Source organism: Penicillium crustosum (genome assembly GCF_028827405.1).
Source record: "Penicillium crustosum strain IBT 35664 chromosome Unknown utg000005l_segment0_segment0, whole genome shotgun sequence".
In the NCBI taxonomy this organism is placed as follows: Eukaryota; Fungi; Ascomycota; class Eurotiomycetes; order Eurotiales; family Aspergillaceae; genus Penicillium; species Penicillium crustosum.
Genome location: NW_026623126.1, coordinates 3378623 through 3391688, shown reverse-complemented (window position 1 = coordinate 3391688; position 13066 = coordinate 3378623). Strand labels below are relative to the sequence as shown.

At 46.3% G+C, this 13066-nt stretch overlaps 2 protein-coding genes across 2 annotated transcripts; one reads left to right on the top strand and one right to left on the bottom strand.

The window, feature by feature from the left end:
* Window positions 1–771: 771 nt before the first annotated feature.
* Window positions 772–2595, top strand: N7487_011959 (uncharacterized protein; the record flags this gene model as incomplete). The annotated part of the gene is made up of 2 exons (XM_056879689.1): window positions 772–1740; window positions 1819–2595. The coding sequence occupies 2 exons, from the start codon at window positions 772–774 to the stop codon at window positions 2593–2595; spliced, it is 1746 nt and encodes a 581-aa protein (XP_056725008.1).
* Window positions 2596–4322: 1727 nt separating this feature from the next.
* Window positions 4323–5744, bottom strand: N7487_011958 (camp independent regulatory protein; the record flags this gene model as incomplete). The annotated part of the gene is made up of 1 exon (XM_056879688.1): window positions 4323–5744. The coding sequence occupies one exon, from the start codon at window positions 5742–5744 to the stop codon at window positions 4323–4325; it is 1422 nt and encodes a 473-aa protein (XP_056725007.1).
* Between the last annotated feature and the right edge of the window lie 7322 nt (window positions 5745–13066).

Here is a 13066-nt window from a genome sequence, read left to right as displayed (position 1 = left end):
CAGGGGACCGACCAACGGAGGCTGTCGCGTTGCACAGTTTCTGGTAAACCTTCAAATTCAAACCCTCAGCTCGAAATAAAACAAACGAACAAGCTGACAATGCAAGCAATGCAAATAAAAAGACAGAATGCTATATAGTACAAATAATAGTACAAACACAATCTAGGGATTGTTAGCTGGATATGTCGGAATTCGGGACAGTTTGGCTGAACGCGACATACATATTAGAGAATCCAAAGTATAGATCAGTTCGACCAGAAATTCAATGACCCAGAACCAAAAGCTCTAGATCACGGTCGCCTGAGGTTAGGTGAATATTGGAGATTGCACCTCGGCGATGAGTTTCTGGTCGGATAAATGGTTTATCCGCCCGTCTCTATATCCTCCACATGCAATAAACTATCTTCTCCTAATTTCATACATAGAATTTAGTATGACAACATATCTAACTCTATTGAGTTGCAGATCTATAAAATGACCATATTACCTTTAGTTTCCCATTTCCCGGAGTTGTGTCGCAGTGATCATGATGATCAAGCCTATGCTCACCTGATAGCCTCTACGACTCCTGTGACCTAGAACCCCAGGTGATGAAGAACATCATTGTACACAAATGCTAACTGACAGTTAATTAAAAGTCTATATAGGACAATTTGCCATACAGGTTAAGCTAGATTGTCCGCCTCCGCGTCTAGGGCCCTCGAACCAAATGGAGAGCGAGACAAGCCTGTCAGAACGAATCTGCAGTCTTATCGCTTTGGGGTCGCCACAATGTCGTTTACCTCTGTTCAAAATGGACGTGTCTTGGACTCACGCTCGTTAACTCCAATCCGCAATACACCATCGGCCAAAGAAAAGGAACCTCCGGATCCAAACATGGCGAATCCACGCCTAACTATTAATCGCGCTCTCGTATATGAGCGGCGACTGCCCGGTGATGCTTATATCACTGCGTATGTCCAGCGCCTTCAGCATGGCTATTACTCTAGCGCCGCCGTCTCAGATGAGGATGCCGAACACGTAGATTTTCTCGCCCTTGCATTCACCTTTCATTCGCCGCACACTATCACGCACCGCATCAAGTCCGCCACTATTAGTGTATCAGTTCGTGGAAACCGTGATCTTTCAAGTCCGAAGCCGCACCCTTATGGATATCCACTTGGTAACCCTCGCTTCCTTATGCATGCGCCGCACCTGATCTACGGCACTGTTTCCCCCGAGACCATGGAGTGGACATTCAGTCTAGCTGGGTCCCTCGGAATCTCAGAACTGCCCGTCAGTGCAAGCGTCATCCCCTCGGGGAGTTTCAACAGCCGATACAAGCGGTACGAGATGATGCGCATCCAAGGCTCCGCGCGTACTTTGAAAAGTCCAGCTGGCCGCGAATTCGACGTCGAAGCTGGCAAAATCGTCTGGTCCATGGAAGAGAACAATGTCCAGCGATCGGGTCTGCCACGCGAGTTCACCTTTGCCATGTTGATCCAGAAACCTACTGCAAACAGCAAGATTTCCCTGTTAATCGACGTCGACCCCGTGATTGACGCAATGATTGGCAGTTACCCATCCTTGATGTTGAAACTTCCCGAGTACCAACCTTTGCCGCGCCGGGGCGTCAATTTCCAACGAGAAGTCGGACAGCGATTCGAGCCCGTGGACCCGGTACGCGGGTTCAACTTTGCAGAACTCGGCAGCATGTTCGATGAGTACATTGCGATGCCAGGAAGGAAGTTCAGCCGTCAGGTATGTTCGCTAATCAATAGACCAATGAATCTCTTAGTACATATGAAGTGAACCGAAACTAATAGATACTCCTCTCAGATCCAAATCCCAACTGAGACCGACATCCCAGACAATCACTTTCAGCGCACCTACCCAGGGCAGTACGGGCCTCTCAACCCAATCCCGTACCAACAGCAACTACAAACCCACAACCTAGCCCTCCAGAATAACAGCCTCTCCCTACAGAACAACCTCCTACAGACAACCCTACAAAACCTCTGGATCACCCAGCCGAGGGGAGAAGAAATCCAATCCCGCCCTCAGCAGGTATCCCCCCAGACCCAAAATCAAAATCAAAACCAAGGCCGGGGCTACTACTCCTCCCCCCAATCCTCCCACCCTCACCCTCACCCAGCACCAACATCTTCCACCATCCCCCAAACGCCCGCAATAGCAATACCTCTTACCCTCCACCTCCACCTCGACCCCACAACCACCAACCTCCCAAACCTGGCCCGGCAAAGGCCCGGCCCAGGCGCCTCTCCCCAACCCCCACGCCGCACACCAAGCCTCCGCCGTGCCCAAGCGCGGGAATTTCCTAAGCACGCAGCGACCGGGGCATCGAATAACACCTCCACGGGCTCCTCGCCAAGCATAACAGATTCGATGATCCCGCATGCGGGCGCGCGTTTACAGTTGGGCCGTGCTCCTTCAGAGATTGGGGATGGGGATGGGGATGGAGATGAGAATCAGACGGTGCGCTATGTGAGGAGAAGGGATTCGGTTGGTGGGGGGACTCGTGGGCATGGGAGGATTATGAGTTTGGTTAACTCGCCACTTTCGGGGTCTTTGGTTTCGGGGTTGAATGGAAGGTAGGGGATTCTCTTTTTTTTTGGTTGTTGTTGTTTCCTTATTTTAAGTGGTTCCCCTCGGGTCTTTTGTCTTGATAAGATGCGCTATGTGAGATATCCATCATTCTTCTGCTTTGATGGGTCTTGATTCCCTTGTTTTGTGTTTTGAATCAGAGTCACGGGTGGGTGGGTGTATATCTAGTTTGTTTGCTTTGGCGAGTCTATACTCGCTCTGTGTTTTTATTTTTTTATTTTGCTAATGGTTGTTCAAGTGTATCATTGTGCGGAAGTGTTTGTCTGATCGAGACACCCATTGTCGGTATATAAGTATAGGGTTTGTCTGTCTGTTATTGTTGAAGGGGTGTATAAATAATGCTAGTTTATGAATTTTGATTCTATATTTGCTAGAGATACGAGGAAGCGGTATAATAGCAAGTGATATATATATCCACCTGATGTAGTTACGTATATATATATCTCTATCTAGTTCCGAGGACTATGAATATGGGCTGGAGGACACTTCGGCAATATGTATATAAATAGAGCATATCCAAACCAACAGCAATACCAAGAAAGTAACAATACAAATAGATTAGCACAGCAAGTATACCTTCCGGAGTTAGAGGAGAGGACGTATGTATATTATCATTACCATATATCAGTAGTCAGTTAGTATCAATATCTGTTAAACAGCACAAAACTCAAGACCGAATATAGCTCCACAACATCCGTCTCAATCTTATAGCCTATACCACATCTGCCATTCTAACAAATGCTTAGAGGAGGCAAGGATAGCGAGACGGTAAAGTATGGAGTTTAGAGTATACTAATCAAAAAGAAAGAGTCAGACAGAAGTAGCTAATATTGGAATTGGGGAATTATAAATATCAAAAAGCCACCAGTAGTGCACAAGCCTATAATCCATACTATAGACGGGGAATCGAGTATGAAGTACACGGACATATTGATAATAGCCAGCCCCCAGAACCAAAACCAAGACGACGCATTGAAGCAATCTTTAACCATTTGACCATTGACGATGGAATGATGGGAATCACTAAATCCTGTCCCCGGGGGAACTGGATAGAGCAAATAACAGAGAATCAAGAACAAGAACCCGCCCAGACCAGACGTTGGAAAAGAAACATTTGGACACCGTTTGTGATCGCAGAACAAACATACAAGGAGGGCCGCTGCCTTGGCAGCGAATAGAATATAGAGTATGGGAGAGCAAGGAAGTCAGAAAGTAGGGATCAGAGTCCAAAGGTAAGAAGTAAAAGAAGTAGTAATAAAAAAAAGTAGAACCGTTTTGGGGTTATCGGGTTGTTGCATGACATCGTGAAGAATAAAAGAACGCCACCCACCCGGATTCCCAGAACAGAATCCATATCAGAGAGCCACCGAAAGAGGAAAGAAAATAATAAAAGGCAAAAGGGGGTAAAAAGTAAGAGCTAAAACAGTAAAAAGCAGGAGAAAAAACACAAGAGCCACCGCCGTAACCATAAAGCAAAGAGACCATAACCATATAGACAAGAGACAAAGAGACGAGTACAGCCGCTGTCAGGTACATATTGTAGCAATAAAACGGCGTTTTCCTCCCAAACATAATAGGAGCGTGAGGAGTCTATCTCCAGGTAAAAACATAAGCATGTTGATCATTGATCAACATAGTAAAAAGAACAAAAATTCCGCCCTGACTCCCACGCTCCATGGCCATAAGCAACACTAAAGATACGGAAAGGTATCAAGAGATCAGATTTGAGGTTGCGCCATTTGCGGTTGCGTCGCGGCCGTAGTTGTCCATGTTGACATGGGTTGCGCGGCAGCATATGGCGCAGGTACGTAGTACTGGGAGCGATCAGTAGCGTAGTAGGACGGATGAATGGGATTTGATTCGCGACGAGGAACGTTAGGATCGAGACCAGGCATATTGCGATCAAGTGCTGGATGTGGGTTTTCCATCTGGCCGGACATGCTGAAGCTGCCGCGGGAGTAGGTTGCCGGGGTTGAAGGATCCATTGGGGAAGTAGCGTCTGTTGCTTGGCTGCGCGAAGAGATGGAAGAGTTGCGGTAGGCGGAAGGGCTGTGTTCCGAGGCTGATCTGTTGCGTTCGTTGAGCGAGCCGGGGAGCCCAGCGTTGATACTGCCTGGGATGGAGGCCATGCTGTGTGCGCTCATTGAGTCCATGCTGCCGCCATAGGGCCCTGCGCGGAATGCGTGGTAGTCTTCCTGCTTTGGGGGAATGGCGGATTGCCCTGGATTTGGCAGGTACGGGTTTGGTGCGGATTGGCTTGCCATCGGCGCGCCCATTGAGTATCCCTGGATTGGGCCTTGTTGTGGGGGATGTGTGGCAGCATAGGGACTGGGGTGCATGTAGAAGTCGGTTGAAGGATTTGGCATGGCGTAAGTGGGTGGGGCCATCATCTGCGGGCGATATCCGTATAGAGCGGCGTGAGAGGGTTCCTGGGTTTCCACAGCGTTGGCTTCTAGCTCGTCGATCGGGGACCGGAAGCTTTGCTTCTGGGTGAGTTCTGTGCGGGGTCGGATAAAGCGTAGGGAATCGACCATCGAGGGTGGGTTGAGGCTGCCGCGCATCACGTCCTCCACACTGTAATATGAGACCAAATGGTGGGTCACGCCCAAAACCGTCACGCTCATTGTCTTCTTGACCAACCCGGAGTCCTTGAATCCGTACGAATCAACCAGGGACCCAACCAATGCCCGCTCGAGCTCCGATTGATGAGATGAACGGTCTGCGAAGGGGCCCGAGCCGGGAGATGTTGGAGAATAGCCCTGGCTGCTATCGTGTCGTGGGTAAGGTTCGCCTGGCCGTCCAGCTGGCACTGGTCGTCGAGTGGCCTTCTTCATAGCGCGCTTCTTCTCCCCAGGAGGAAATGGCTTGTCTAGCTCACGGTAAACAAGGAAGTTGCCCAGAATGCGACTGGGACTCCAGGTGACTCCATCGGTCCAGCGTTTGATGCCGGATGCGTTTTCCTCATAGATGAAGACGCTGCCACTGCGCACGAGATGACTCCGTTCTCTGTCATGAGGGCGTCGGGGGACATGATGCAAGACACCGGTCAAGCATGCCTCGAAGAGAATTAGGGCGTCTTGAGTGGTTGCGACATACCCGGTGAATGTGGGCTCCAACACGGCGGCGGTCCCGTTCACCATGATGTAGAGTGTGAAAGGAGATACAATCCCAGGTGCAACCCCCCGGGCGTTTTGCGAGTGATATATTCCCCGATTAAGTGGTCCAAAGGTGCTAAAAAGGAAAAAAAAAGGAAAAAGAATTAAGCTAAGAGATCGACCAGGGTATGGAGAAGAAGGAGGAGGTTTTTGAGTTGGGACCCCTCAGTTGGAGAAATTCCCAGGGATCGTGATCGGCCAGCGAGAAGCACGGGCCTTCCCAAGTCAAGTCAGCGAGTCAACAGGTTGCACCGATTCGATCAGAAAAAAGATGGGGATCTACTAGAAACCCGTTCCACGGTTTGAGTTGCGGCAATTCCCAAGCTTTCTTTTTTTTTTTTTTTTGGTGGATCCACTGAGAGAAGGGAGGGAAGGGAATAACTATGTACCTAAATGGGGACCCTGGCTAATTAAGTGTGAGAGAGAGAGGGGAAGTAAGAAAAGAAGGGGGGGAGAAAGAGAAGGTCTGAGTGGTGATATCTCCACAGGGAAAATCATGGTACAGTGTGATAATCATTAGATTATTTAGATTATTAGATTATTTACTGATTATTGAATTATCCATTACCATTATTACTTTGTAGATTATCTTTGTACCTCTTATATCAAGTTGATACATACCTAGTTATATACCCTAGTTCAAAACCTGCAGAAAAAGAAGTATGGTCAAGGGCACCCGAGAGTCTAATGGCTTAATGTTAATGTTAATGTTTAAAAAAACTTCGGAGGGTTGGAACCGGAGAGTACTTGGATGGTGGTAGATAGAATGCTGAGGCCTGGAGTATCAATGACAGATATGACATGCGATATTATGTTTTGGGCGTTTTTTATTTCTTTTTAATTTTTTTTATTTCTTTTAATTTATTATATTTTCAGCTCTATTTTATTTTATTTTATTATTTTTTGCCATTTTCTGAAATTGGTTTAGCTGACCCAGAAAACGAAAAATGGAAAAGAAAAGAAAAGAAAACGAAAAAAAAAAAAAAGGAAAAAAGAAGGAAAAAAGGAGACGGTGGAATTCGGGAGCGGAGAAATACGGAGAATGAAACATTAAAAGTCATGATTTCACCAAACCCTCCACGAAAAGCAGGTACAGTTTCACTTTTTAATTAGAGACCTATATAACCATGTACTATCATAAAGTAGAAATTATTCTGGTAGACAACGATATAGTTAAATGATCTAATATAATTAAATTAAAACAATATACGAAGTAGAAAGAGAAGACAAGAACAGGTCAAGATACAATCACCCCCGTGCCATGGGTGATCCCGGTGGAGCCGTGGGTTGAGATCGGGGGGTCTCCGTGACATCGTAGACCAAAAGCCAAGGTAGCCCCCAAGTCGATTTTGACCCAGAAACAACGGACAATATACCCAAGTCTACCTCACTTGCAGGTCAATTCTGACTCAGCGGACACCTGCCTGATTTGGAAGGGAGAAAAAAACAGAAGAGAAAGCAGATCATCGCATGTGCCGGTCTTTCTCGAGGGCTGTTGTGTAAGTACAGGAAAACGCTCGGGGCTGTGACCAGTGGCTCTAGTAGTCGTAATTTTACATCTCATTGGTCCATTTACTAATATTCTCCACTTTTCCCATCTGACGCCCCATAAGAGAAATGATCGACTTGTCTCAGACAAGTTCTGTGGTTTAACTGGTTTAACCTTAGGAACCTCAAGAGGATCCCAATCCTCCGAAGGGCGTCATATCTTCCCATTACAGGACTAATCTCTCCCAAGAGAATGGACAGTGCACGCCATACCGAGCTATTGAAAAGAATGACCTCCACCTCGAACTCCGCATGGGTCATTGATCCTCCAACGGCAGTCAAGGATATGCTCCACGGTCTGGAGTAGCCAGTCAGACACGGGTTGAATTCCATCACACTTGTGGTGATTATTCTGTCCTTTTTTTTCCTTCTTTTTTTTTTTCTCCGGGTCCGGGCATCGGTGACTTCTGGATTTACTGCTCTATGACTGGCCTCTTAGTTTCACAGTCTATGGAATTTCCCAAGAAGCTTAAGGAGGACTGAGCGCATCCAGTTCCAGGTAGATCTCCGCCTTGACCCGTCGATTCGGTATACAATCTACATACAATAATGTATACGGAGTACTATTATACCATCAACGGAGTGAAGATCCCGGTAAGTGTTTAAATCCCAATCAGCATCAACGGATGTGCAGAGCCGGGGGGGACATATTGGATAAACAAAACAAACAAAAGAAAAAAAGAAGGTTAGGCTTCCGGGCTTAGAGAGAGTTTTCGGTAACTTCTTCTACTTTACTTTACTTTTACTCCTCGGGCCCTCCAGGGCTTCGAAACTTAAGAGGGGAAGAGGGTCCCGTACCTAAACTAATCAGCTAATACCGTAAGCACCAAGAAATTACGACTGGGGTTCGATTGGATGACCAAAACTTTCGCGGGAGATCCTCAGCAGATCCAGGCCACACTGCCACGCTCAGGAGTCTTAGCCTGGGCCATACCAAGACAACAGAACCAAGTCTGGTCTCAGCCACTAACCATTGACATGTGGGCTATGCACCCCAGTCAAGCCCACGGAGCTAAGGATATAGGATCGGCGGTTTTGTGGTTTGAGATAGAGGGAGAATGAGCGATTTTTGAAAAAAAATTAGAATATTATTATTCTGGTACTTCGTACGGAGTACAGAGAAGGGGAATTAATCGGATTGTTTGGTGTACGAAGTAGAAACGTTAGATAATGGTTCGGAGGACAGTGTTCCGTTGATTTTAGAGTCACGATTAGGGGTCCCAGAGGAGTGGTTGGCCACGCTTTCTAAAACCTAATTGACGCGAATGACAGATGTCAATATAATAAACAATTTAACTACCCTTTAGAAAGTATACAACAGACGCGAGAGAATATAATATTTGGGTCTAAAATGTAAAAAATATAGGCGGAAGTTAGTACGTAAGTATGCGCTGAATGTGATGTATCAATAATAAAAAACAGTATAATCGCCGATGTCCGAACCCAGTCTAGACAGAAAAATCAAAGGAGCACACCGGACCAAGAAAAAACAAATAATCAATTCGAAAGTGGAATCGAAAGTTCTGGACCGAGAAATATCTGAGATCATCGATTATTCTGCACAGCCCATCACAAGCCAAGGATTCCTCTAAGCGCGGGGAGTTCACGGCTAGACTCCGATTACGAGAAGTAAAGAGGTTAGCGTTGGCGGTTGCTAACAAAGGTACCCAATATACGGACAGGAAAATAGGTAGCTTGGCATTGCAATCTAATTACCCCACAAATGCTTTAGCAAATCATATCATAACCTCCGAGGGAGACGTGTACTCCCTACCTTTACGGGAGTCTGTGGCTTGGATCTTTATTAGCTAGACCAGAGGGCGGTTTCAACAATATTTCAACAACGGGCGATCTCGGTTTATGACATTTCCTTTCCTCGATTTAGAAGATCATCCAGCATGTACTTTTCCGTCGATCTCTTGGCTGTTGGATTGTTCGGAGAAACCCACATCCACGGACAGTGCACACCCGTACCCAAAGGTTCGGGGCGAATTAGATTACATTATGTTTCTTATTAAGAGTGGGGTTATAACTCCTAGACGCTTGAACGGGTAGATGAATCCAACAAAATGTACCTACGGGGTAGGGATTGTAATAAGCAACTGCAGGCTTGTCAGGTAGAGTTTCGCTGACAGTGAAGAAGGGAAAAAATATTTTAATATTTTACTCTTATTTCCCCATCAAGTGTACGGAGTACTTCGTACTCAGTACTCCTCAATAATCAGCTCTAGACCCCTTTGGGGTTAGAATCGGCGGCGATACGAAGATCGCCTCAAACTAGGCACAGGAGGCCAGGGAGGCACAGGAAGGAGGAAGGAGGAAGCACAGGAAGCACAGATGGCACAGGCACAGAGCCACACAGGAAATAATAGGCCAATGCACGCATCTTGAAGAAGAAAAATCCCAATGCGAAATAACTCACACTAATCCAACTAGTCCCGGTGGCGTCCGTACTATGCTTCCTTTGGAACAGACTAAGAAATGCCGCAACTCTCAAGGGTCTAGCACTAAGGGGCGATCATCATTAGGGAACTTGGCGTCGACGAAGATCCGGTTTGGTCCACCGACTGCATAGTAGTCTCGGGGGATTGTAGCTTTGTCTTCGGAGGCTCGGAGAAACTATATATTAATTCTTATCAGAGGACGCACATAGCTTGAGATGGTGTCATCTACGTCTACAGATACTATATAACAAAACGTACGGAGTACAATCAAGCGACAGGTGCATTGCATGTGCATCCACACATGCACCAAATACAAGACCTCCCCAGTACCACTATGCACCGTGCCACAAACACAAGTCCCTACATATAGCCTCGCACAGAGATCATGGGGAAACAAAGGACAAAAGCAATGGTACTACCTCCCTAATTCGTCCACAACCCCGAAGACTGTTTTTGAGACCTGGTTCTCTCACCCGCTCAAGTGCGTACGTAGTCTCTGCCCCTAATCTTGGTTACCGATTGCCGATTGGCTATTTGGATATTGCTTTTAATGTCAGATTCCCAGCCTCTTGGCAGCAAACATCATTAGGGTTAGAAGTCAATATCTTATTGGTTGGATACTTTTAACCCTGGGCATGTATACGTAGTACAACAGTGACATACCCAACAACACAGGGCAACAATGCTTAAGTGACGTTGGTGTTGGGTTGGGTAATATCGGATGACACGGCCACTGTGGAGAGCGGAAACATTTCGTTGTCAGCCTCAGGAGGGTCGGTGGCCATGATCAATGCGATCGTCTATTTCTTCCGTTTCGGGGGAAGTTACTCCGTAGTGGGTGCGCTCTATCCGATCGCGCTTGTCTGTGCATCGAACAATGGACTAGTTCTCATTCAGGTACACCGTACTCCGGGCGGAGGTATCCGGAGGCAAAAAAAAGGCAAGAGATAGGAGGCAAGAGGCGAATAATCCAAGACATTCGTGGATAGTAATGATGATGTCGGGTCATTTTGTATAGATAATTCCTATGGAGTACCAAGCATCGCCTCCACCTCGTATATCAAGACAGACCCCGTGATCCTCGTGTCAAACCAGCCGATCGGGTGGAAACGATGAACATGGACGAGTCCAATGAATCCAATCATTCCTCTAGTTTCCAGTAATAGTTAATGTTGGCGTGTCACACCAAGGGATCAACCACGCCCATGTGGTCAGAAGGGCTGTTCGCAGGGATCACTAAGTCCCAGGGAAGTCCCAGCGCTACGGCTCGTATCTGGTTGTGTGACTCAACTCCTTTTGTTTGAATCAAGAGGGGGTCTTGTATTCTAGAATTGTACAGGGAAAGATGCATCCAGATGTACTCCGTGCTCCGTGCATTGTAGGTATTATAAAATACGAGCGACTCATCCCTATCACAAGGGCTTTACCTGTGTCTCCAGGGCTCTAGTACATGATTCGTAGGACAATTACAATAGAAAACATTGGAATGATGTAGTTTTACGCTTTGAACTACTTGCCCTGTTGCTGTTATTTTCGGTCTTCTGGTTAGAATGTGAAACAAGGCGTCCTCCCTTGTTATATATGGGTAATTTGCTTGCGATCCCTAAGTTCAGCTACTATATACAAAACAACCTCAATTTATTCCCTAAAAATACCCAATTGTATGTTACGATTTATATTACCCCAATAGTCCTAAGAAATACCAGTGTGAAGCGAAAATCAACTCCCTACCTCGGCTTCCCGTTCTCCGCTTTCTTATTTCCCCTTTAGGAAGAGCGAGACTCCCGCATCCGGCACTTGGTCGTAGAAGAAAGCCGAGCTAAACCAGAAGCCCTTTTAAGTTAAGGTTTAACTACTCGATCTCAGGTAGTATGTTACTATAGTTATGGAGATCATACTTCACGATCTGATCAAGATGAACTCCGTAACAAAATGCCGAATGACCCACTATTAAAACTAGGTAGAGAAATCCCTATGACGGCTAAATTTAGTTACATAGAAAAAGAGCTTGAGATTTCAAAGTAGAAGGTAGGGAGACAAAGTTGGAAAAGAGATTGACAAACAATTGAGTAATAACTGAGAACAACAAGAGTTCCTATTATTATAGGGTGCTTTCTCATAGTCCGTCTTTAATAGCCTGAGGATTGCCAGACATCACACTAAAATCACAGTTGGATCATCACATGGACGTTAATATCAGAACTACTAAGCGTGTAGTATTACAGGTCTGTTTATACGAAATTTTAGGGTAATGTTCTTCAGGTTACTATGTAAAGTGTCCTTCGATGAGTCCCGCAACACCGAGACACGTCGCTATGTATCCATATAGTGGACCTCATGGAGCGTATAAAGCATTTGGATCCATGACATCAGTCCAAAAAACTCCCCAACATGAGATCTTCAAGATCCACAACGACACTATTGAGTCTTTCGATAAATGGCGGGCTCATAGGAGCTCCTCTAGAGGATGTGCACCGTAGCCTCTAGGAACGGATATCCCACTAGCTTCGGCCGATCCATGGCTCCATTTGTGATTGACCCTAGCTTGGAAGACTTGGAATACCAATCTATGTAACCCGCAATGGAACAAAGAATGTATACGGAGTAACGTACGGAGTACACTTGTAGATCATAACCTCGGGACCCACTCAATGGGTTGTTCACCGATCCCAACTCGAAAACAGGGGAGAGAACTACATCGAATGTTGTATGCACTAGATAGGACTCCGTACTCGTACTCCATATAATGGTGGGCTTCGGTATGTTGCCTATTTAGGCAATGCGGCATACATCGCGACTTTAGCGCCGTACACTATGTTGGACCGCCACAATAGTTCATCATATTGCCCGATATGTGGAGACGAACAACATGGATATTATGCACGTATATGGAGCATCATCACTATCCCAGCCCAACTAGAACGTGTCATCATCCCAGCTCGCAAGATAACACCCAACATTCTAGAAGGCAAATCCTGACATCTTCTGCGGACCCGCCATGTGCATTCTTCATCATGCAGGAGAAAGATGTCTTCCCTGCTCAGCTGCCAAGTCCGTCTCAGATGATCGTGCTAGTGTCCAGGTGCATGGCAATCGGCATATTACGTACCCCGTAATCGCCATTGCCTCATGCAGACCAGATGAATCCATACAACATACTCCATACATGTACGGAGTACCTAGTGCAGGATACCCCTATACATTTTACTGTAAGCCACTTTTAACGAAGTACTAGTCTTTGACGCTATTCCATCACAAACCTGCATAGTCCTCGATCTACACGCAAAGAAGCGCGCTAGGAAGCAAGGACGCATT